This window comes from Microchirus variegatus (genome assembly GCF_963457635.1).
Source record: "Microchirus variegatus genome assembly, chromosome: 20".
Classification (NCBI taxonomy): domain Eukaryota; kingdom Metazoa; phylum Chordata; class Actinopteri; order Pleuronectiformes; family Soleidae; genus Microchirus; species Microchirus variegatus.
The window spans coordinates 19,609,656-19,636,905 of NC_139821.1; the positions used below are offsets into that span (position 1 = coordinate 19,609,656).

Below are 27,250 nucleotides of genomic sequence, written 5' to 3' on the forward strand. Positions count from 1 at the left end.
CAGAAATTATAATGATTAGTGTTATTTTTTGTAATTATCTTCTTAATACAATGAAATAATTACATTATATCTGACCTGTGAAGTATTACAGTTTAAGTTTGGGTGCTGATGGTTTACATAATTAATTTCTGATAATATCTGTGGTTATACAACATATGTAGCTTTGCATAGGTGTTGTATAATATATGATAAATAGTAAACACTATGTTATGATGTTAGTTTTGATATTATAGGATTGAGACAGGCTCAGACCATGGCCTTTGCTATTGATGAGATCAACAGAAACCCCAACCTGCTGCCTAATGTCACTCTGGGATACAGTCTGTATGATAACTGCATCCAACTAGGAATTGGATTTCGTGCAGCACTGTCCTTAGTCAGTGGTCAAGAAGAGCAAATTACATTAGAGGAGAACTGTGTCGGAACTCCTCCAGTCATAGGGATTGTGGGTGATTCTTCCTCCACACGTTCTATTGCCATATCCACAGTGTTAGGTTTGTACAGAGTGTCTCTGGTAAGTGTGTCTGCCTCTCAAGTCAAACATTGTGAAGAAAATATTTGTTGGTGAATTTAATGCACATTTAATTTAAGTTAAAAACATTTAGTATTCAAACAAGAAAAGTATAAGTGTAAGCAGACTATTAGTGTTTTTAGTATACATATAAGATCTGATTTTTTGCAGGTGAGTTATTTTGCCACATGTTCCTGCCTGAGTGATCGACAAAAGTTCCCATCTTTCTTCAGGACGATTCCGAGTGATGCTTTTCAGGTGAGAACCAATCTGCAAAATCGAAATGCATTCAATAAATCATCTATAAGAACACTTCTGAATTTATTTCAATGAGAAATCTACAATATCTTGTGTACCACAGGTCATGTTATGTGTCTCATTTACAGAGTTGTGTGGTGCCAGATATACAACTCTTAAAGACAGTGATTAAACATGAGTCTTTGATAAACCTGTTAAACAGGATTTCTAGTGAAAGATGATTCTAGTCTGTGAACTAATCCCTCTGCTCTGTGTCCACACAGGTGAATGCTATGATTCAGATTCTAAAACACTTTGGATGGACTTGGACAGGTCTGCTGATCAGTGATGATGATTATGGAGTCCACGCTGCCCGATCCTTTCACTCTGATCTGGGTCCAGCTGGTGGAGGTTGTCTGGCTTACACAGAGACTTTGCCTCAGGGTGCCGACCCTGTTGAACTAAGGAGAATAGTGGATGCGGTGAGGAAATCTACAGCTCGAGTGGTGATTGTGTTTGCACTTCAAAACCACATGATCCAACTAATGGAAGAGGTTAGTCCTAATGATGTTGCAAAAACCTCTAAGCCTTTAAAAATACATTTAATTAATTATGTTACACCAGTAATTTGTTAAAGCTGCTGCAAGGATGCTTTTAGAGCCTGCAGTTTTTAGGGCCTGCAATAGTTGTTTGTTTATGACATCAACTGTCAAATCTACATTCAAATTTACTGGTGAAAAAATATGAATTTGTGCAGTTGTTATAATGCAATGTACAGGTGGTGAGGCAGAATATAACAGGCCTGCAGTGGATTGCCAGTGAAGCCTGGACATCAGCTGCTGTGCTCCAGACTCCTCACCTCATGCCGTATCTGGGTGGAACATTGGGCATCTCTGTCCGTCGAGGAGAAATACCAGGACTCAGGGACTTCCTGTTACAAATACGTCCTGAACTACATCACAGCAACACAGATGGAAACAGCATGGTGAGAGTTTTCCTCTGATTTGCTTTTTGTTCTAATAATTTCCAGTCATTAATTAAGAAATATATCATCTTCCAGGTGAATCAATTTTGGGAACACACATTTCAGTGTAGATTTGCACCACCTCCAATAGGTTGGGTGGAAGCTGGAGGAGAATTATGCACTGGACAGGAAGTTATAGACAATGTGGAGAATGAATTGGTGGATGTTTCAGACCTCAGGTCAGAGTATAATGTGTATAAGGCTGTGTACGCTCTGGCGTATGCTCTTGATGACATGCTGCAGTGTGAGCCAGGGAGAGGACCTTTCAGCAACAACACCTGTGCTCATTTACAAAGACTGGAGCCATGGCAGGTGAGACATCAGTTTACACTCAAATCTTCACTTCACCTACGCAATTCTTTGTTTTTTTGAACTTAATTAAGTGTATATAGAGTCTTAAGTGTATATGATCACATTTAAACATGACCACATCTCCACTTTCAGTTTGTGCTGGAATGAAATGTGATGTGTGGATCACTAGAGTGACACATACCTCATCTATGTATGAACAGAACTGTGGATTTGGAAGGCCATATGAGCACATTCTGAAAAGGAAATGTTTTATTGAAAATAATAATAATGTGACAAACTAGAGGAAATTAGTTTTAAATAGGAAGTGACTTTACTTTGACACTCACAGCATTAAGACAGGCACTACATTCTTATGAAATCCCAATTGCATGAACACTCTCCCTCATGGTGCAATACATACTAACACAAAAGTAGCAAGATATATGAAAGCAGTATAACGATGATTACTGTACCATGCCTGCACAAACGTACCACTTTTAGTTAACTTAGACCACATAAGTAATTTCCATCTGTCCTGTTTTATATTCATGCTTCACCACTGGCGACGGCTGTGGCCAGAGACATTGTTTTCAAGTTGGCAGTCAGTCCATATGTTTATCCTATTCTGGTATGGTATCTTTTGGGAATCGTTTAAATTTTAGCACAAAAACTCACTTTGATGCAAACTTACATTTGTTTTAAGTCAATATGGGCATATTGTATTGTACTGTTGGTCAAATGATGCAAACAACCACTGGGCAGTAATTGTAGTGTTCTTTCTGGTTTTCCTACTATGTATAATTCCAATATCCAAAGCTTGTCCATTACCTGGACAAGGTCAGCTTCACCACATCATTTGGTGATCAAGTGTCATTTGATGAGAATGGTGATGCCTTACCAATATATGACATCATGAACTGGGTGTGGCTCCCTGATGGAAGAACTAATGTTCAGAGAGTGGGAGAGGTTAAGAGGTCAGCCTTCAAAGGTGAAGAACTCACACTGGATGAAGACAAAATATTCTGGAACTTTGAATCCAAACAGGTTACTTCCTACTACTCTGCCCCAATCTGGGCTAACTTCATATTTTCATACGTCATTAGTATACAGCCATCGATCACAGAAAACAACCTAGTTGACTGAAACATTTTCTGTCACTGCATACGTCATCCAGTACATAATTCGTCTGATTGGTTGTAGGGCTGTCGGATTGTATACAGAGGCATTTTTGTTGGTCACACCTCTTGGAATTAAGCAGGTGACTGCATGTTTTCCAGCACCATGACTCAATCTCAAATCAATCAATCAATCAATCAATCTTTATTTATATAGCCCACAGTTTACAAAACATAGTTTGTCTCACGGGACTTCACAGGGTTGGTAACATCCTCTGTCCTTAGACCTTCGACCAGGGTAAGGAAAAACTACCAGGGAAAAAAAAAACCCTTGTAAAAGGGAAAAAGGGTAGAAACCTTAGGGAGAACCACAGGTGAGGGATCCACTCCCTGGACGGACAGACGTGCAGTAGATGTTCCCCAAAACATACAATACACAATGACAAGAATAAAAAGTGAAAAAAGTCTTTAAATGCCAGGATCATCTGGATCACTGGGTTTATCACAGCCTGTAGTGAAGACTGTTGTGGTCAGAGACTTGGGGATGACGGAGTCTTCTTTCCTGTCCTGACCTCATGTCGTTCACTGGTGTCAGCAGAACTGTAAGAGATTAAAATCAGTTAGAGATGTGCTATATGTAGATTTATGTGCTACATCTCATGGGGGTACATCGGGTAAGTTGTGAGGGATGAAAAATCGAGGACGGGGTAGAGAAAGTGCGGCTCGTGCAAAGTCTGTGTGCTCATTCTAAGTGCATGATGGGAAATTCCCCCAGCAGTCTAAGCCTATGGCAGCATAAGATAGACTATTCTAATCAGGACATACCTGATCTAGCTTCGACTATAGGCTATGTTAAAAAGGTTGGTTTTCAGTCTCACCTTAAAGGAAGAGACCGAGTCAGACTGTCTGACTGAAAGCGGAAGTTGGTTCCACAGGAGAGGAGCCTGGTAGCTAAATGTTCTACCACCGATTCTACTTCTAGTTATTTTAGGAATAACCAGTAGACCTGAGTTCAAAGAGCGCAGCGGTCTATTTGGTTGATATAAAGTGATTAAGTCACCAATGTAAGAAGGTGCCTGATTATTCAGGGCCTTGTATGTAAGTAGAAGTATTTTAAAATCTATTCTACTTTTCACTGGGAGCCAGTGAAGAGAAGCCAGGACAGGAGTTATATGATCACGTCGTCTGGTTCGAGTCAGTATCCGTGCTGCTGCATTCTGGACCAGTTGAAGGCTTCTCAGGGACTTACTCGGACATCCAGACAGTAAGGAGTTACAGTAATCCAGGCTAGAGTTTATAAAGGCGTGGATAAGTTTCTCAGAGTCTTGTCTTGATATAATATTTCTAATTGTCTTGATGTTGCGAAGGTGGAAGAAGGCTGTTCTACATATATGCTTTATGTGTTCATCCAGTGATAAATCCTGGTCAAACAGGACTACTAGGTTCCTTACTGTAGTGCAAGGGACTGGAGTGTTACTGCCTAGGTTTAGAGCTCCAAGTGCTGCTCTTATATCTTTTGGCCCGAGGACCATGACCTCAGTTTTTTCTGTGTTAAGCATCAGAAAGTTACGAGTCATCCACGTCTGTATGTCTATGAGACAATCCTGGAGTTTAATAGATGGGTTTGGGTCGTCCGGTCGTACAGATACATAGAGCTGGGTGTCGTCTGCTTAACAATGAAAATCTATGTTGTGTTTCCTGATAATGTTGCCTAATGGCAGCATGTACAGGGTAAAAAGAATAGGTCCAAGCACAGAACCCTGAGGGACTCCGTAGTTGACCTAAATGAGATTGGTCTGGTGCTAGCCAGGCTAAAGAAGATATTAACCATGAATTGCTTGTTTGAAGTAACGCAAAGGGGTTTGTTGGGACCAACAGCCATACAACCCATCATCCAAACAATACAAGGATATACAAATGGGGCATGCTTCTAGCAAGAAATTGCTGCTACTGAAATAAGATGTAATTAATTATTTAATGTAATTATTTAATGTAATTATTTAATGTAATTATGTAATTCATGTAATAATGTAATGATGTAATTAATTAATTAGATGATTGAAATTAGATCAAGTACATAAGTGTTGAACACTAGGTTGTCACGTCACAACTGCTAATTAATGGTACTGTGGGCAGGTACATGCAAACAGTATGGAGAGGCCCTCATAGGATAGAATTACAGATATTTTTTCTCCACACAGCCTCCTCGGTCAGTGTGCAGTGAGAGCTGTCCTCCAGGTACCCGCATGGCCAGAAGGAAGGGGGAACCTGAATGTTGTTTTGACTGTGTCCCTTGTTCTGAGGGAAAGATCAGCAATACGACGAGTGAGTGTAACCTTAAAACACCACCGTTCAGATATGTTGTATAAACTCATCACTTTCCCTCTTTTCTCAGACTCCATGGAGTGCACCATTTGTCCAGAAGATTTTTCGTCCAGCCCCCAGCGTGACCACTGTGTTCCTAAGAAAACAGAGTTCCTCTCCTACCATGAGCCTCTGGGTATCTGCTTGACAACCATCTCACTGTTGGGCACATTTATCTGTGTTGTTGTTCTCGGCATCTTCGTCCATCATCACAGAACACCTATAGTTCGTGCCAACAATTCAGAACTCAGTTTTCTTCTCCTGGTGTCACTCAAATTGTGCTTCTTGTGTTCGTTGCTCTTCATTGGACGACCCAAATTATGGACTTGCCAACTAAGACATGCAGCATTTGGCATCAGCTTTGTGCTTTGTGTCTCATGTATCCTAGTGAAAACCATGGTGGTTCTGGCTGTGTTCAGGGCCTCCAAACCAGGAGGTGAGTCCAGTCTGAAGTGGTTTGGTGCTGTGCAGCAGAGAGGGACAGTTCTGGTTCTGACTTCTGTTCAAGCAGCAATCTGCACTGCCTGGCTTGTATCTGCTTCACCAATGCCTCATAAAAACACCCACTATCACAGTGACAAAATAGTTTATGAGTGTGTAGTTGGGTCCACATTTGGTTTTGCAGTTTTACTTGGTTATATTGGTTTACTGGCTGTCCTCAGTTGTTTGTTAGCTTTTCTGGCAAGGAATCTTCCAGACAGTTTCAATGAGGCCAAACTCATCACTTTCAGCATGTTGATCTTCTGTGCAGTGTGGGTGGCCTTTATCCCTGCTTACATCAGTTCACCAGGCAAATATGCAGATGCAGTGGAGGTATTTGCCATCCTGGCCTCTAGTTTTGGCCTCTTGGTGGCGCTGTTTGGACCCAAATGTTACATAATCCTGTTCAGACCGGAGAGAAACACAAAGAAAGCCATTATGAGTAGAGGGACAAAGTAACATTGCCAATATAGACAATAAAGATGTATAGATTAAAAAGAAATAATAATCATATTTTTTTTTCTTTTGCATTCACCATATGAACGGAGTTGGAAGTTATTAGACTTAAAGTAATGAATAAACATGGTGCTTTAACAACATTATTTCTAACACTTGCATTAGAAGAAGATTCATTCCTCATCAACGGGTGCATTCAGCAGGACATACATAACATCAGATAGAATACTAAATCATTATTCATGTACTTTTTTCAGTCTTCATTTCATTAATAATTCAAAGTTCACTTAACTCTACCTAAATGAGGTAGATGAGGCCAATGAGGCCAAACTCATCACGTTCAGCATGTTGATCTTCTGTGCAGTGTGCGTGGCCTTTGTCCCTGCTTACATCAGCTCACCAGGCAAATATGCAGATGCAGTGGAGGTATTTGCTATTGGCCTCTTGGTTGCACTGGACCCAAACGTTATATCATCCTGTTGAGACCAGAAACACAAAGAAGGCCATCATGGATTGAGGCACCACAAGTAACACCATGAACATCTCGTCTATCCGTCTGACCCTCTGTATTTTTGAAGTGAGTTGTAATTAACAGATCACACAAGCAATAAAGATGGGCTTATCAAAAATACATGAAATATTCTATAATTTATCCTCAAAGCACTTATTCCAGTTTAGGAGTTATAACTACTTGACTATTTATTTTTATTTGATATATATTTATTAGTGCTTGTCATTTTAGGTCTGTACCCAACAGTAACAGTAACCCTAATATCCTGATATACTTGAACTAAAAAAAACGGTTTCACACTGCCAACAGAGTATTGGTCACTTTCTCAATTTAAAGGCTTGTTGAGGCTAAACAATGTACCACAATACACAGAAACTCAATGAAACTGGATTTAAAATTGTGAACCACACGCAGCCATAGCATTATCATCACTGATAGATAAAGGGTATATTATTCATTATTATGTTACTTTAGCTAAGTGGGTGGTATATATTAAACAGCAAGATATTATTTTGTTCTTCACATAGATGTTGTGAGCAGAAATACTGTATTATGAGTACTTGACTGATGCTGATGACAAGAACGAAATGTTGATGGCGTTGAAAATATGTCTTTTCCTGGACCTCTTCTTCAATACTTAACATCAAATATTTGTTTTATTTGTACAGCACCAAATTACAACATAATTATCTTAAGACTCTTTACATAGTAATGCAGAAACATTTAAATATTTTAGAGAGAGAAGAAATACCCAACAGTGTACACACTGAACTAACAGCAGGAATCAGTTGAGAGATAAAAAACAACTCCCTTTTAATGGGATGAAATCTCTGACATAACCAGTCTCAAAGATGTGCAGTATTTGTCTCGACCAGTTGAAAAGTAAAGGAAAAATAGGGTACATAATGAAAGTTAATAAATCATGGGGATCATACCTACTTCCCCAGGAATCAAAAAATATTACTGCTCCTTTGCAAGAACTCGTGCACTGTAACCTAATGGCAACTCAGGACAAAATAATTTCGACAAAAATAGCAGATGAGGGTTGTGCAAACCTGTGAAAAACTGACCAGTTCATGGGTTTAAGGTCTCCCAGACAGTCCAAAACCAAAAACTATGGAATGTAAGAATGTCTTTTATAACATCTGTTCTACTACAAAAGCATGGTGATGAGGCCTGTTGCTGTATAGGCCTATGATTCCTTAGTGATGGATCAGCCATTAACACTACTGGTACCTCATGCTTTAGCAATTCTCCCCTTACAACAGAAAACTGTATACATGTCACCAGCAAGACACCTCTCATGCACAACAGTGCTCTTACCACACCAAACTGACATTTTACTGAGCTAACTGAGTTCACACTGCATATCTTTTAAGAGTCAGCAACTCACTGGTGCATGCCAGGGATAAGGAGTCACACAAGACAACATTTCACCAGAAAGAGCCACCAACTACTTTGTTTGCTTGTAAAAACACATGTTAGAAGTAACATGTGATGCACAAAACCAGTTTTAATTGAACTGTGTTGTATTACTGTTCATGTTTCAGCCACACCACATCATCTTGATCTCTGATTGGCTGTAATGACTAAATTAATCACAGACCTCTGTCTTCTTTCTAGAACTTACATCAGGGTGTGTAATATGTTGAGGAGAAAAGTGTAGATTTCTGCAGACCTTGTTTTTGAATATTTCACGTTTAGTGAACACAAGCTGATTAGGTGCAATTCGCAATGACTTGCAAAACTTGAATTAGAAGTAGTAATTTCTTCACGCACACCAATTAGTGACAGTGCAACGATTTTGATGAATAAAATTGTGTGGTGAAAAAAGGACTGACTCATAATTGGGGCTTTTCCACGGAGAGCTGCTTTGCATTTCAAAATCCACATACTGTGGATTTCTTCATACTTAAACAAGAGTCCGTGTCAGTCTAGCGTTCCACGCATGAATACTTGTGCATATTTTGTATGTCCTTCTCTTTTTTTGAGCAATGATTTGTACGCTTGTGAGTAAAGATAAACTTCCTCGTATCACCTCCAGCAAGTTCCCATGGTTACATTTACAAGTAGAATTTTAGGCCCTGCCCCAAAAGTTTCTGTCTGCCCTGGTAGGCGGTGTACAAGGCTAAACAATAGTTTTTATAAGTCAATAAAATTGGTGATGTGGTGATGGAACTGAACTCAGAAAAAGGATGAACCAGGTGGAAGTCATGAGGGTATTTTTAGATACCAGCTATCTCTTTCTAGTGTTGTCCTACTGCTTTTCCTCCACTGTGTCTTCTTTTTATTCCTCCTCTTGTCAGTCACAGGGTCAGTTTCCTTTAAATGGAATGCACAAAACTGGAGATGTCATCCTAGGTGGAATTTTTCAAATCCACTTCTTTGCTGCCTATCCTGACCTGTCTTTTACCTCAGAGCCACATCAGCCTATCTGCTATGGGTGAGTCTGAGAGGGAAACGATGAAGAAGGTGTTAAAAATTAAACAATTTAGCATGATATATTTTTTAAAGATTTTCTTACTAATGTGCAATATTTATCCAATCATTTGAATGCAGTAAAGTCACATTTTGTGTGCTGATCCTGTTATTATTTGCTGTATCTGTGAAATATATTTTAAGTCGTAAACATGTCATATTTTTATGTCAGTTTTGATGTAACAGGATTCAAACAGGCTCAGACCATGGCTTTTGCGATTGATGAGATCAACAGAAACTCACACCTGCTGCCGAATGTGACTCTGGGATACAGTCTGAACGATAACTGCCTCCAAATAGGAATTGGTACAGCATTGACATTAGTCAGTGGTCAAGAAGAGCAAGTTACATTAGAGGACAACTGTGTAGGAACTCCTCCAGTCCTAGGGATTGTGGGAGATTCTTCCTCTACTCGTACTATTGCCATATCCACAGTCATAGGTTTATACAGAGTGCCTCTAGTAAGTTTTTACATCTTTCAACTCACTTGTTGTTTAACATATATTTAATTTGCTTTTAATGCAGATACAAAAGAGAAAAAACAAAGTTTTAGGAATTCAATACAGGGAAAGTTGTTTTCATCAACATATAATCTGTTTTTTTTGCAGGTGAGTTATTTTGCCACATGTTCCTGCCTGAGTGATCGACAAAAGTTCCCATCTTTCTTTAGGACTATCCCTAGTGATGCTTTTCAGGTGAAAATATATCTGTAAAAAAGTTGTGCATCTCATGTAACATTATTTACAGAGTTGTGTGGCGTCATATATACAACACTTAAAGACAGTGAGTTTTTTTAAACATGAGGTTTTTTTTATGCGCCTGTTTAGCAGGATTTCTCGTAAAGATGATTCCAGCCTGTGCACTAATCCCTCTGTTCTGTGTCCACATAGGTGAATGCTATGATTCAGATTCTAAAACACTTTGGTTGGACTTGGGCAGGTCTGATCATCAGTGGTGATGATTATGGAGTCCATGCTGCCCGATCCTTTCACTCTGATCTGGGTCCAGTTGGTGGAGGTTGTGTGGCTTACACAGAGATTTTGCCCTGGGGTGACGATCCTGCTGAACTTAGGAGAATAGTGGATGTGATGAGGAAATCTACAGCTCGAGTAGTGATTGTGTTTGCGCATGAAAGTCACATGATTAACCTCATGAAAGAGGTCAGTCCTGACAGAGTATTGTTGGAAAAACATTTTAGCTTGTAAACAATGGGTTTCATTTATGAGGTTACACATGTAATTTGGGTAACACTTTATAATAAGAACACACTATTCGAATTACTTAAGGAAATAATATATATTTAATTCATCATTTATAATGCATTAATGCTTATTAGTATGTAGTTTATAAACACAGTTATAAATGTTTTACTCGTGCTGAAGTGTTGGCATGTACTGAGCAACTGTTTGTTGGAGGTGGATGCTGATTGGCTGCTTGAGTAGAGCAGCTATTTGGACACTGTTCCTCAGCTGATGGGATGAGTAAAACATTTCTAACTGAGTTTATAAACGACATACTAGTGAGTATTCATGCATTATAAATGATGAATTCAATATTTATTAATGCTTATCTAATGCTAATAGTGTTTACTTATTATAATTAGGGCTGTCAAAAGATTAACATTTTTAATCTGATTAATCACAGGGTAGCTGTGACGTTCGTAAAGCCAGAAAAATGTATATTGTTGTAGGAATGGAGAGATAAATAATACCCTAACACCCTAAATAACTTGTAAAAAAAGACCTATACAAACTTAGTAAAAAAAATAAACGTTACATTGTAAAGAACCCACATTATAAGACAATATAAATAAATAGAAAAAATAAAATATTGTAAATAAATTTAAAGAATTGCCTTGCCTGTTCATAAAATGCACGTCTACCCATGGCACAATGAAAGTGAGAAAGTGCGTTAATGCGTAAAAAAAAGAAAGAATTAACGCATTAATTCCACAAATTAATCATCCTGCGTTAACAAGTTAATTTTTGACAGCCCTAGTTATAATGTGTTATCTTAATTTTGTAATTTGTTAAAACTGCTGCAAGGAGGGTTTAAAAGCACTATACTTTACCGAGAAATGTTCAATTACCCTGTTGTACTGTGGAAAACACACATTTGATGTGGATACTACTTACTTCTAAGTGCATTGACTTTACTGGTATAAAAGCATGTATTTATATACTTGTTATATTGCAATGAACAGGTGGTGAGGCAGAAGGTGACAGGCATGCAGTGGATGGCCAGTGAAGGCTGGACATCAGTTGATATGCTCCAGACTCCTCACCTCATGCCCTACCTGGGTGGAACACTGGGCATCTCCATCCGTCGAGGAGAAATACCTGGATTCAGGGACTTCCTGTTACAAATACGTCCTGACCTACATCACAACAACATACATGGACAGAGTGTAGTGAGAGTTGAACTTGCAATCAGATCAGATATTTGCAACAATTATATGAATAACAAATCACAAATATCAAACCTTAAATATTTTTTCAGGTGAATCAGTTTTGGGAACACACATTTCAGTGTAGATTTGCACCACCACCAGCAGGTTGGGTGGAAGCTGGAGGAGAATTATGCACTGGACAGGAAGTTCTAGAGAATGCGGCGAATGAGTTCTTGGATGTTTCAAACCTCAGACCAGAGTATAATGTGTATAAGGCTGTGTACGCTCTGGTGCATGCTCTTGATGACATGCTGCAGTGTGAGCCAGGGAGAGGACCTTTCAGCAACAACACCTGTGGTCATTTACAAAGACTGGACCCATGGCAGGTGAGATAACAGTTTACACTCCATAGCTTAATTTCACTTAATCCTTTGTATATATTTCATAACTGAATTAAGTATAGTTATAGCTAAGTCAAAGCATGCCTCTTTACAACTGTGTGTTGCAGCTGCATTTTCATTTGGTTAACAATAAGGGTGTTCGCACAGCACACACGCAACAAACCTCACTGTAGTTGTTGAAAAACATATTTTTTATAAATCAGGTATTTTAAATAAATCAGAATATTAAATCATAATCACACTGGCGGTGGGGGAGATGAGCGGGACATGGTGTGAGTGGAACGCAGCTAGACACAAGCAAGATGCAGCACAGCAGTGACACACATGACACATGCAGTGTGCTTTGTTCTAAACTATAAAGATGTAATGTCTTTTTTATCTTTGTAGGTATTGCTACAAAGTATTGCTATTTTACATTAATACTACTGTCCTAATTTATTTTCATGCCTCATCATTGGCGATAGCTGAGGCCTTAAGCACTGTCTTCTTGTCTGTTTATTTTTTATCTGTTTTTCCTATTCTTGTAAACATGATATCTTTCTGGAATATTTTACATTTTGGCAATTCATTTTAAGTCAACATGCACATGTTATTAATACTAATACTATTATCCAAAGCTTGTGTATTACTTGGAAAAACTCAACTTCACCACATCATTTGGTGATCAAGTGTCATTTGATGAAAATGGTGATACCTTACCAATATATGACATCATGAACTGGGTGTGGCTCCCTGATGGAAGAACTAAAGTTCAGAGAGTGGGTGACGTTAAGAGGTCAGCCTTCAAAGGCGAAGAACTCACACTGGATGAAGAGAAAATCTTCTGGAACTTTGAATCCAAACAGGTGAATTCATGCTTCATATTGTTTCAGCAATCAGTAGAGGTATGCTATTGTCCATGGACATGGATGCCATCCTCTTCCCATGTCCATGGATGTTTTTGCTGACTTTTTGCTTCATATAACACATGACATGTATCACTTTTCATAGTTGGTAGGACCTTATAGTTTTGTTTGAAGAAGAGAAAAAGAAATGGACAATATTATGCATTGTTCCTTGAGATTATTCAAGGAGGATTGTTGGTACCCACACATGTACAACCCATCAGTCAAAGAATACAAGGACATACAAATAAGACTGAGCCTCTGAAAAAAAAAAAAAAAATCACAGCTACTGAAATGAGATGTGAGATCACGTTTGCATGCATGCGTACAATATATTGAGTATGACCCTGCTGACATGGAGGATAGAAGGTATGAAGGGGCCTTAGAAGGATAGAATAACAGACATTAATATTTCTCCATTCAGCCTCCTCGGTCAGTGTGCAGTGAGAGCTGTCCTCCAGGTACCCGCATGGCCAGAAAGAAGGGGGAACCTGAGTGTTGTTTTGACTGTGTCCCTTGTTCTGAGGGAAAGATCAGCAATACGACTGGTGAGTGTAAAGTTTTAACACCACAGCTCAGAGATGTTGTAGAAACATGTATGTCATCACATTCCCCTCTTTTCTCAGACTCCATGGAGTGCACCAGTTGTCCAGAAGATTTCTGGTCCAGCCCCCAGCGTGACCACTGTGTTCCTAAGAAAACAGAATTCCTCTCCTACCATGAGCCTCTGGGTATCTGCTTGACAACCACCTCACTGTTGGGCACATTTATCTGTGTTGTTGTTCTGGGCATCTTCATTCATCATCACAGCACACCTATAGTTCGTGCCAACAATTCAGAACTCAGTTTTCTTCTCTTGGTGTCACTCAAATTGTGTTTCTTGTGTTCATTGCTCTTCATTGGACGACCCAAATTATGGACTTGCCAACTAAGACATGCAGCATTTGGCATCAGCTTTGTGCTTTGTGTCTCATGTATCCTGGTGAAAACCATGGTGGTTCTGGCAGTGTTCAGGGCCTCCAAACCAGGAGGTGAGTCCACTCTGAAGTGGTTTGGTGCTGTGCAGCAGAGAGGGACAGTTCTGTTTTTAACTTCTATTCAAGCAGCAATCTGCACTGCCTGGCTTGTCTCTGCTTCACCAATGCCTCATAAAAACACCCAGTATCACAGTGACAAGATAGTTTATGAATGTGTAGTTGGGTCCACAGTTGGTTTTGCAGTTTTACTTGGTTATATTGGTTTACTGGCTGTCCTCAGTTGTGTGTTAGCTTTTCTAGCAAGGAATCTTCCAGACAGTTTCAATGAAGCTAAACTTATCACTTTCAGCATGTTGATCTTCTGTGCAGTGTGGGTGGCCTTTGTCCCCGCTTACATTAATTCTCCAGGCAAATATTCAGATGCAGTGGAGGTATTTGCCATCCTGGCCTCCAGTTTTGGCCTCTTGATGGCGCTGTTTGGACCCAAATGTTACATAATCCTGTTGAGACCAGAGAGAAACACAAAGAACGCTATCATGGGTCGAGGCACCACAACGTATCAAAGTTAAAACTGCTGTCTCTCTGGCTGCTCCACTCTGTGTTTTAGAATTTAATCATATTTTCCACAATGCAGGCAATAAAGATAAACAAAAAAATAAATAAAAACACTATTTCCTCTTTTATTTTTATATAACCACTTATTTAATGGAGCATTTCTCCATTAGCAGTAGCAGTAGTTGGGCCCTTTCACCCTAACTTAAATTATATTTGCCATAAAAGTCTTTCTTCCTGTTGCCAGTAGATAAAACTGTTGCAGGAGATGATGACCTACGGGCATCATAAGGCTTTAACAAATTGGCATGGCACAACTGAGATTTTCCAGTTGGCATTGAAATCAAATAGTCCTGTTCAGAAACTCTTTTTAACTGTGGTAGGACCAGCAAACTCCACCTGAAATGGCAAACCCACCACTGGCAGCAGAAACATGACCTGATCACCAGAACTGAACTGCCGCTGGTTTGCTTTTAGGTCAAACAGTAATTTCATCTTCTTTTGCCATTTTTCCCGCCATATATAATCTGTGTCTAAAACCATTCACATAGTCAACCGAGTTTCATGGTGGCTCTGCCTGTTGGCAACGAGTCTGTAAAACTGCCACGGGACCATGCACTCAATGCCCAAAAACGCTCCGAGATACCGTGACTTTGAGGATGATAAGCTGATGCCTGGTTATGTTTAATCTGAAGCTGCTGCAAAACCTATGAAAACATTTTAGAATGAAAATTGGAACCTTGGTCAGTTTGTTTTATTTTGGGAATGCCAAACACAGAAATAAACTGTGACAATGCCTTCACTACTGACTTTGTTGTGATGGAACGCAATGGGTAAGCTGCTGGATACCTAGTGGCCTGGCACATAACCGTCAACAAATATTTGCTACCAGATTTGGAAAGAGGCAGCGGACCTACACAGTCCATGATTAAATACTCAAACAGCTGATCTAATGCTGGTACAGGATACAGTGGTACCGGAGTTATAGCCTGATTAGGCTTACCCGTCAACTGGCAAGTGTGGCGCGTCTTGATGAAAGCAGATGCATCCCTTTTTCACCAAGGCCAAAAAAAATAACACAAGATCTGATTGTATGTTTTTTGAACCCCCATGTCTCCCGCTACATCATCATCAGAGGCTTTCATCACCATCTCTCTGAATTTTGCAGGTATTCCAATTTGTAACTGGTTTTCCCACAAAATTGTCTGTCTGTGGACACCATTTAAACACAAGGAAATTGTACCACGATTTTGGCTTCTTGCGATCATAAAAACATTAAAATCGAAGAAAAACGATTAATGCGCCGCGCGGCGCGACGTGTATGTAAATTCCCATACTAGAAAAAGACCCTGAACGCACCAGTGTTACTGCGGCTGAAAGTGACGTGTGTGGATCAACAACACGAGGAGAGAACGTGGAAACAACGACAGAAAGGCAGCCTTTGGTTGAGAAGAAATGTAGGACAACATCTACATCTTTCTGCAGTGCTTTCAAACGCGTGCTCCTCATATCACCGATCCACACACGCCACTCGCTAACCGCAGGCACGTAACTGGTGCGTTCAAGGTGTCCCTCCAGCATAGGAATTTACACACACGATCAACAACAAAGGGCTTGTGAAGCTTGTGAACATTGTTTTCATAAATAAAATATATCCACTGGACACACAAGTCCTCTGAGGCTAGAAGTTTGTGTAAAACACTGTGCTCCGCTGTGCAGCCACTCTTCCTACCTCGCCTGCACTCTCGTATTTCACAGGGACAAGGTGGAGCTACGGTGGAGCTGTGAAGTACTCTGCCTGGTGGGGTGCCAACATTCACGGTGAAATGTCCGCACTGTCGTCACTTGGTCGGGAGGTGTAAACATCGCGTGTTTTATCGCCTATACTAACACAAAGTGGAACCACTAAAACATGACTGAGTCTTGTTTTTTCACATTTTGGGGACTGGTATGGCCCACTGAGTCCCAAATATAAGTACTAAAAGATGAAAAAGTTGATTTTGCACAATAGGGGACCTTTAAACAAGAAGGGGTTGAGAGGCTCAGAGCTGATCCCTGATGTAATCCCACCTCGAACCCATATGTGGCCAGCCATGGCAAAACCGGGAACAAGTAGGCTGAGGGACATTTTGAGTTAATCACAGAATCTGAAAGTGTGATTTCTAAGCTTTCCAACACTGTCTAACACATGTAAATCTTTGAAGAATATATGGTCATTTGAATGTAGGCACTCCACAAACTGCTTTAGGGAGAATTTTAGTTACACCTTCTGGGAGCCAAGAGACAGAATCATCACATTTACATAGCACAACCCCCTCCTGGTCAAGCTGTCAGTGAAACCACACCACTCTGTATGAGCTACTTCTCTGGAGCACAGATACTATTTTGTGAGCTGCTACACAGAACAATATATATACAATACATACAAAAATGGATAAAATAACCTCTTAACATTTGAAATAAAATAGGCCTAACTTGAAAAATGTATAGGAAGAGGGATGGCTTATTCTGTTATCATTTCTTGTCCTTACATTCTTATAGTCATATTTCCATCTGTTTTTGTTGTTTCATAAATAATATACTATATATACTTAAGAGAGAAGAACCAAAGATAGATACATATTTCCAATATAAAATCAAATGAAATACATTTAAGTGGCTCTGTGGTGGTGTGGATGGATCGATCTGTTACTGAATGGGCTGATGATATGCTAACTCTCAGCTAGTTGCTAAATCATTAGCATCACAGTCAATACTTCATACACAAAGCTTTGTCATTCACAATGTTGAAAAACAAATATGTAGCTTTGTTCAGAAAGTTGACCCGATTGAGCAAAACCAATTGGATTTTTGGATTCAGCTCATCAACATTATCCTAAAACTTAAACAATAAATTTGCTGTTGACCAATGTAATCCATCTGTTTATTGTTTTTGCGACGATGAAGTCTGCTAACGTTTATGCTAACACGTTAGAATAAAGATCTCTAGCTTAAATGCTAAAGACTCCACTCACATAACAGAAGTGAGATGTGTTTCTCTGTCTTTGTTAAGAAGTACAGCCAAAGTTTACTTCTTCTGCGGTTTTTCCTTGTCCATCTTCATTCAACGTTGAACACAAACACACTCACTGCAGCAGCAGCTACCTCAGCTACGTGCATATTACAGCTTTTCTCCATTGGTTTTGGCTCTTTTCTTGAAACAGAAATTACATTCTCAAAACAACATGAACAAATCTCCAAACCACTTGGCAATTGTCCACAACAGAATTGCATATCTCATTCATCTCATCAAATTGCAATTGTCTCAATATCTCATTACATCTTAGCAAATGAATTAAGTACAGCCTACATTTAGCACAATTTCCAAGTGAATAGATCTTGTTGATCTAAACTGATTGTCGATTCTCAGTCTAATAGTTGTTCTCTGCAAAACATGTCAGCATCATTCCATTGTGTAATTCATCACTTGCACAATAGTCTGTTCAATTGTCAACATTTGTCAAGAACATAATACCATGAATACCATATATTAATCTCTTGGAACATTTTTTAAATTGAGTACAGTAATTGACAATCAGGTGAAACTAGAACTTGACTAAAAAAGGATTAGTTTCACTCATCTCAGATGACCAATCAAACAGCATGTTCAGTCAGGACCACTTTGTCAGAAAATAGTTTTATTTACTATTGCATAAAATAAATTTTTTTGCCGTATGCTCTGTTCTGGGAGCCCCCTGCCCTTCCACGTTCGGATGTGGAAAGCCCCAAGTCAGGGAGAGCAGCAATAAAACCCCATGGGGTACAGAACAGAACAAACATCAATGACGAGGCATTGATAAGTCAGAAGTATGAGGGGGTGAAGTGGTGGAGGTGGGTGGCCAAAAAGAAAAAGCCGCTGGTAGTAGTTTGGCAAAGGCAGTTTAAATAATCACTCTGAATAATCTCCACCAATGAAAACAAATCTGACCAATCAGTTGAGCTGTTAGTGTTAGTGTGACAGTCAGCTGGGCCATTTATGGAAGCTAGTGAGACTCCGTGACCTGCCTGAACAAACGCTGTGCTCCATTTTAGTTACCTGGCAGGTGCTGTCTATGATTGTGAATGTTGCCAAACACATATATATATATAAAGGTGACCAGGACCAGTACCATTTCTGAACATGGAGGCACCTGGCCAAGCAAATGAACAAGGGCAACTGCCTGCTCCAGGCAATGGACGCTGCCTGTGAAGACATAACAGGAGATAAGTGTAGGGGATGGTTGTGACATGCACGCCATTTCTTCCCTCGTTGCATCGCAAGGGAGAATATACGCTGTAATGTGGATGAGAGCCTGTGGCCAGACAGACATGCGGTCTGAGGGCTAGGACGGTGGCCAGGAGAGGGAGGATGAGGACAGCGACCAATTAAGTGTTTATTAACAGCTTTATTTACAGCACTGTAGCCTAATGATGTGCTCATTAGCCTGTAATTTCCCTTGTTTTTTGTTAATGTGTTTATATTACAGAATATTTTGCTGTATACCTTTTCTTTGACTCTGATATATGGAAGTTACTTTAAGTTTGTGAATAATAATGGTTACAATTTTCTTGGCAGTGTGATGGCAAACCTTGGAGGCGACTCTTACCGTAAAATCCTATTTTTTTTTCAGTTACACAATTGTATTCTGTTAGCATGACTAAAATATGTCCACTTATGCAACATTAACCATGAACAAACCACCTACAATTGTGAATGGCATTGCAGCCATGGTCAGGCAAATGGATACGAATAGTGACCATCTGCAGACACGGAACACAGTGGCCTTTAAATAACAGCCTCCTGTGCAGTGCAGTGAAAGAAGGGAGAATCTGAGTGTTTTGACTCTATACCTTGTTCTGAGGGAAGATCAGCAATACAACTGGCGAGTGTAATGTTTCAAACACCACAGAACCTATCTTATAAAAGTTGCTGCGCAGGGAATATTTATTTGATAATTTACTCTCCCACTTCAGCCTGTTCACCCAGCTGCAGTTTAAAATTGTTTTGAGTCATCATATCTATTCATCCATTGACAGTCTTCAGTGTGTTCGTTTACAAACAATGATCTGATAAATGAAATTGTGTCATTTAAAACTTGATATACAAACAGTTCCACTGTGAAGATAAATGACAAAAGATGGATATGTAATTGACACATGACGTTGCTGAGGACCTGCCCCTTCTGCTAGTTATTTGGCTCTGATAGGTGATGTGCAAGAATAAACATTATCATGAGTCAATAAAATGAGTGATGTAGTGAAAGGACTGAACTCAGAAAAGGGGTAAAGCAGAGGAAAGTCATGAGTATATTTTTAGACAACAAGTTGCTCTTGCTAATGTTCTCCTGCATTTCTTCTGCTGTGTCCTCCACCTCGTGTCAGTTACAGGGACAGTTTAATCTAAATGGGATGCACAAAACTGGAGATGTGATTCTCGGTGGACTTTTTGCAATCAACTTCTTTTCTGCTGATCCTGACCTCACTTTTAGCTCTGAGTCACAGCTGCCGACCTGCTATGGGTGAGTCTGACAGTATCTGTATTTGTGAAATGTATAACTTTGCAGTTACTGTATACAATATTTGCAATAGTAAACACTTACATCTTTGTGGTAGTTTTCATGATATAGGATTCAGACAGGCTCAGACCATGGCCTTTGCTATTGATGAGATCAACAGAAACTCCAACCTGCTGCCTAATGTGACTCTGGGATACAGTCTGTATGATAACTGCCTACAAATAGGAATTGGATTTCGTGCAGCACTGTCCTTAGTCAGTGGTCAAGAAGAGCAAGTTACATTAGAGAAGAGCTGTGTGGGAACTCCTCCAGTCCTAGGGATTGTGGGTGATGCTACCTCTTCAAATTCTATAGCCATTTCTTCAGTCTTAGGTTTGTACAGAGTGCCTCTGGTAAGTCCTTCAATTCAGTAATTTTTCTGTTAAAAATTTGAATTCAATTTGAATTTGATTGAATGAACTATTTAAATATTTGAAGTTCTGACAGATGAGTAATCAACCTTAAAATAAACAAACTGTATTTTAGGATATGTGGTGTGTCTTTTTTTGTTTTGTGTTTTTCTTTCAGGTGAGTTATTTTGCCAAATGTTCATGCCTGAGTGATAGACAAAAGTTCCCATCTTTCTTTAGGACGATCCCGAGTGATGCTTTTCAGGTAAATGTCAACCCCTGCTCCCTCCCCCCCAAAAGTGTGTCACCAGTGTCTCATTTATGGAGTTGTGTGGTGTCAGATATACAACACTTAAAGGCAGTGATTAAACATGAGTATTTGATGAACCTGCTTAGCATGATTTCTAGCAAATAAGATTCCAGCCTGTGCACTAATCCCTCTGCTCTGTGTCCACATAGGTGAATGCTATGATTCAGATTCTAAAACACTTTGGTTGGACTTGGGCAGGTCTGATCATCAGTGGTGATGATTATGGAGTCCACGCTGCCCGATCCTTTCACTCTGATCTGGGTCCAGCTGGTGGAGGTTGCCTGGCTTACACAGAGATTTTGCCCTGGGGTGACGACCCTGCTGAACTAAGGAGAATAGTGGATGTGATGAGGAAATCAACAGCTCGAGTGGTGATTGTGTTTGCAAATAAGAGTCGCATGATTAACCTCATGAGAGAGGTCAGTCCTGAGAACATATATTTAATATAAAAATAATAATGTTTAGCCTTTCAAAAAGTAATTTCATTCATGATGTTTCACTTGTTATGTGTTAAAGTTGCTGGCAAATTTGCCTGTATTCTGTGAAAACACAGGTTTGAGAGTGACATTAAATGTGGAAACTCGGTTAAAGCTTTACTGGTACAATAACAACAACAACAATAATAATAATATTTATTTGTAGCACTTTTAATGAACCCAACGTGGCTTTACAGCAATTTAATTTAGCAAAGAAGATCTAGTAGTATAGCAATGCAAACGGAGGCCATGGCTTCACATTATGTTGCAGATGAGGAGGATGTAACGAATGTTGATGCGGACGAACTGATCTCTGTTGGAGAGATATGAACTCAACAAGAGACCAGAGAGGCCAGAGCCTGTGATGTTGAGGGAGGATTCCAAAGGAGTAGGATGAAGTGGTTGAATGTGTCAGTGAGGTCAAGGAGGATAAGTATGTTTTGAGGAGTGATGTTTATGTGCTGTCCTGTAAGCAGAAATCAGATTTTTTGATTTCTGATTTTTTTTTTTTTTTTTTAAATAGATCATTAGTGGAGAGGTGGCCTTTGATTTTGGCAGCAACATGTTTCAGGATTTTTGGCAAATGAATGGAGTTTGGAGATGGGCCAAAAGTTGGACATCATGTCAGGGTTGAGGCCATGTTTTGAGGATAGGGGTGACAGCAGCCAGTTTAAGTGAATGGGTGACAGATCCAGAGATGAGGCAAAGTTTTTGATTTGTGTAATGAGTTTGATGATGTGGTATGATTTTATAGACTTGTGATAATTCAATATACAGGTGGTCAGGCAGAACGTGACAGGCCTGCAGTGGATTGCCAGTGAAGCCTGGACATCAGTTGATGTGCTCCAGACTCCCCACTTCATGCCATACCTGGGTGGAGCACTAGGCATTGCCATCCGTCGAGGAGAAATACCAGGACTCAGGGACTTCCTGTTACAAATACATCCAGACCTACATCACAACAACACAGATGAGAATAACATGGCAAGTTTAGACTCTGTATTGTTATTTGTGAGAATAATATTCTGGAATTAATAAAATTAACTTAACTGCAGGTGAATTATTAATTTGAAAATGAACTTCATTGCATGTAAACCAGGGCTTAAATTGTGGAGGAGGACATGCCCTTCCTTAAATAAAGTTATCTTCCCCATAATAACATTGTGAACACAAATTAATAATTTTAAATAGTACAGTAACATTCATTGCTAATTATAAAACGCTCATGAGTCAGTGGACAATAAGTAATGTATCACTCCACTTCAACAACAAGCACATACAGAACATGAATGGATATTACAGCTTAGCCTGCTGGCATGTTTTGCAAAAGCACATCTCACTACCTGGTTATGCTTATTGTCAAATCATGCTGAAACAAATGTAGCACATCATGTAGCATAGCATTTTTCATAGATAGATAATTTCCACATACCACCCACTGCCATTGTGGGTATTGCTGGTTAAACATACAAAACCGTACACAGGTAGGATATGGACTCATAAGGAACAAGTATTATAATTCTTTTTAAACATTTGAACAGGGCTCAACACTGAAACGTTACTGTTTATTGTAAAACCCAACAATGAAACAGGATTTTCTCACCCATGCAGGTGAATCAGTTTTGGGAACACACATTTCAGTGTAGATTTGCACCACCTCCAGCAGGTTGGGTGGAAGCTGGAGGAGAATTATGCACTGGACAGGAAGTTATAAAGAATGTGGAGAATGAATTCTTTGGTGTTTCAGACCTCAGGCCAGAGTATAATGTGTATAAGGCTGTGTATGCTCTGGCGTATGCTCTTGATGACATGCTGCAGTGTGAGCCAGGGAGAGGACCTTTCAGCAACAACACCTGTGCTCATTTGCAACGACTGGAGCCATGGCAGGTGAGGTCAGCTTACGCTCAACTTTTAATTTCACTTAATCCTTTGAAATTTGACACTAGTTGCATTTAGTATATAGTATGTAATATGTTGATAAATAATTGTTTGGAATCATTTGGAATCTGTTGGTGAGCTCCAACAAGTTAGTCAAGCAACCAGTGGACAGTAATTGTATTGTGTTTTGTGTGTGTTCATTACATATCCGATTCTCATGTCAAAAGCTTGTGCATTACTTGGAAAAAGTCAACTTCTCCACAACATTTGGTGATCAAGTGTCATTTGATGAGAATGGTGATACCTTACCAATATATGACATCATGAACTGGGTGTGGCTCCCTGACAGAATAACTAAAGTTCAGATTGTGGGTGAGGTGAAGAGGTCAGCCATCAAAGGTGAAGAACTCACGCTGGATGAAGACAAAATCTTCTGGAACTTTGAATCTAAACAGGTTACAACTTAATTGCATAGACAACCGCTGCTTTGCCTCACTGATTGGGCAAGATTCATACTTTTCCTCTGAGTCCACAGAGGGTTGCTATTGTCCATCGAATGTGAATGTTATCATCCACCCATACTTGATGGTATTTTTTGTCCATGGACAGACAAACATGTGCACACCTACATTTTTTGACTTGGGATGTTACTCACCAAATGTTTAAGCTTCATGTAACACATTTTCCAGTTTAGTTGTTGGAACCCTCTTCTTTTGGTTGAAGAAGGGACATCAAACACCACACTGACCATTATTAAATTATACATTTCATAAGAGTTCAGCTTCCTCACTAGATAAATTCTCTGCTTGCTTGTTTTAACCATGGACTCCGTATAGCAACTCTCTGCCTACATGGAACATGGAAAAGTATGGAGGGGCCCTCATCCAAAATAATAACAAATAACATAGATTTCTCTCCACACAGCCTCCTCGATCAGTGTGTAGTGAGAGTTGTCCTCCAGGTACCCGCATGGCCACAAAGAAGGGGGAACCTGAGTGTTGTTTTGACTGTGTCCCTTGTTCTGAGGGAGAGATCAGCAATATGACTGGTGAGTGTAGTTTTAAACAGGACAGTTCAGAGATGTTGCATGAACATGTAACTTTCCCTATGTTCTCAGACTCCATGGAGTGCACCAGTTGTCCAGAAGATTTCTGGTCCAGCCCCCAGCGTGACCACTGTGTTCCTAAGAAAACAGAGTTCCTCTCCTACCATGAACCTCTGGGTATCTGCTTGACAACCACCTCACTGTTGGGCACATTTATCTGTGTTGTTGTCCTGGGCATCTTCATTCATCATCGCGGCACACCTATAGTTCGTGCCAACAATTCAGAACTCAGTTTTCTTCTCTTGGTGTCGCTCAAATTGTGTTTCTTGTGTTCATTGCTCTTCATTGGACGACCCAGATTATGGATTTGTCAACTAAGACATGCAGCATTTGGCATCAGCTTTGTCCTTTGTGTCTCATGTATCCTGGTGAAAACCATGGTGGTTCTGGCTGTGTTCAGGGCCTCAAAACCAGGAGGTGAGTCCAGTCTGAAGTGGTTTGGTGCTGTGCAGCAGAGAGGGACAGTTCTGGTTCTGACTTCTGTTCAAGCAGCAATCTGCACTGCTTGGCTTGTCTCTGCTTCACCAGTGCCTCATAAAAACACCCAGTATCACAGTGACAAGATAGTTTATGAGTGTGTAGTTGGGTCTACAATTGGTTTTGCAGTTTTACTTGGTTATATTGGTTTACTGGCTGTCCTCAGTTGTCTGTTAGCTTTTCTCGCAAAAAATCTTCCAGACAGTTTTAATGAGGCCAAGCATATCACTTTCAGCATGTTGATCTTCTGTGCAGTGTGGGTGGCCTTTGTCCCGGCTTACATCAGCTCACCAGGCAAATATGCAGATGCAGTGGAGGTATTTGCCATCCTCGCCTCCAGTTTTGGCCTCTTGATGGCGCTGTTTGGACCTAAATGTTACATAATCCTGTTGAGACCAGAAAGAAACACAAAGAAAGCCATCATGGGTCGTGGCACCACAAAGTAAAACTGTGAACACTGCTGTCTCTCTGTCTGACCCACTGTATTTTAGAAATGAGTGGTAATTATAAGATCACAATACAGGCAATAAAATTATTATATACTTAAATGTATTTATTTCTCTAACTGCTTATTCTACCAATGTTGAGAGTGAATGTCATTTTACACGGTAACAAAAAGTAACCTCTGGAGCTACAACTAAAAAGAAAATATGCAGCACTGAACAGAAAAGAGACAGATACCACAGGAACCAACATATTGCTGATCACCAGCACCACAGCTGAAGGACACCATGACGATTAACAGGTAATTATGTTATTTGTGTATGTGCATTTTGGAGGAGCACTTATTTCAGTTTGTTTATTTATTATTATTATTATTATTATTATAAAATATAAAATAAAATAAGGAAATACAGCCATGGTAATGTTGGCAATATACTTTATTTGAAAACAAAAGAGAGTTATCCATATAAAAACATACCTTGCCAAAAAAGATAAAGTAGAAATATGAAGTAACAAGGCAATCAGAGATGGCAGACTTCACCCCATTCATGCAACTAGCATATGGCGCCCTCTGTTGGTCGTAGTGGCAAGTGCGGAACACAGACAGACAGCCAGACACACAGCCACCAAAAACAATACTTCACTACAAGTAACTACAATATACTATACATTATTGTCTGAACTACATGCAGTGTGAAATTACATTTTTTAATATATATTTTTTGGGCCTTTTTGCCTTTAATGATAGTATAGTGGAGAGAGACAGGAAACAGGATGCAGAGAGATGGGGAATGACATGCAGGAAAGACCGCTTGGTGCGGGATCTGAACCAGGGTCACCTGCAGCAAGGACTACAGCCTCAGCACATGGGGCAGGTGCTCTACCAACTGAGCCAACGCTGGCCCGTGAAATGACATTTTTGACCCTTTCATTTATCAACTCCCTCTTCTCTGCAGCCCATCTGATATTTTCTGACTCATAAAAGTAAGACTGTTGGAACTCCCCCCCGGTCATCTCCCTGACCAAGCCCTGTCTCTTGTACATGGAAAACCCTTTTGCAGGGCAGTAGATATACTTCCATGGCACATCAGGGAAACAGGCATCAAGCTCATTCCTCATCCATATGTTCTGCTGAGGGGATCAGTTCCACTGTGCCTGACAGGAGACACTGGGCATGGCAGAGCTGTGAAACACATAAACCACTTTAACATACAGTATACACAATAGCATGCACAATACACTTCTTCTCGCTCAGAAAAGACCATCTCCTTCCTGTTATGCAGGAAACAGCGTCCCCAAGAACCTACTTGTGGTCCAAAACATACTACATCCTTAGTGGTAAGGACGACCATATGGCCCTTTTCCACTATGGTCCCGGCACAGCATGACACGGCACGGTTAAGGTCACCACATGGATGTATAATATGAACTGGATAGAGCTCCGCCCCTTCTGCCTTGAAGACAATTTTTGCATGGTGGCCACTGTAGGTACTGCTACAAAAAATCCCATGGAGCCCAAAAAGCAATTTTCCCACTGACCACAATAGTAAAAGAGACGCGTGTAAAAGTGTCCACAGGACACCTGGAGACATGGACACGGGCTTTTATAAATCTTTATATTATATATTTTTAATTCATGGAGTTTCATGTTTGAAAAACATTCCTAAGACAAATCTTATTTCTCAGAGTGACGTCACAGCTGTGTATGAGCACAGCCAAGCGCGGTCATGTGGCGTCTCGCGAACAGCGCTACTGTCAGTGAACCGTACGATATGAAAACTTTATGAGAAATGTGAATAAATGAAGACAATGAGGGGGTTTCGTTTACATTTTAAAAATATTATGACAAAGCAGGTTTTAGAAAACGTATTATCGATGTATTAACGAGCTGTTGTGTGGATTCATTGAGGAGAGGAGACTGACATGCTGCAGTTTATCAGTGTGTTCAGTCCCGGACATCGTGACAC

At 40.0% G+C, this 27,250-nt stretch overlaps 3 protein-coding genes across 3 annotated transcripts in view; all 3 read left to right on the forward strand.

The window, feature by feature from the left end:
* The window catches only part of LOC310941833 (extracellular calcium-sensing receptor-like), a gene marked incomplete at both ends in the record, with an annotated part of 58,320 nt that overhangs the window by 3,425 nt on the left and 27,645 nt on the right, over positions 1-27,250 (forward strand). The window lies entirely within an intron of this gene.
* Positions 254-6,481, forward strand: LOC310941722 (extracellular calcium-sensing receptor-like; the record flags this gene model as incomplete). The annotated part of the gene is made up of 8 exons (XM_083906934.1): positions 254-514; positions 683-769; positions 1,033-1,302; positions 1,527-1,733; positions 1,809-2,084; positions 2,880-3,107; positions 5,380-5,503; positions 5,574-6,481. The coding sequence occupies 8 exons, from the start codon at positions 254-256 to the stop codon at positions 6,479-6,481; spliced, it is 2,361 nt and encodes a 786-aa protein (XP_083763060.1).
* Positions 20,026-25,285, forward strand: LOC310941482 (extracellular calcium-sensing receptor-like; the record flags this gene model as incomplete). The annotated part of the gene is made up of 9 exons (XM_083906669.1): positions 20,026-20,207; positions 20,302-20,596; positions 20,772-20,858; positions 21,053-21,322; positions 22,157-22,363; positions 22,991-23,266; positions 23,485-23,712; positions 24,182-24,305; positions 24,375-25,285. The coding sequence occupies 9 exons, from the start codon at positions 20,026-20,028 to the stop codon at positions 25,283-25,285; spliced, it is 2,580 nt and encodes an 859-aa protein (XP_083762795.1).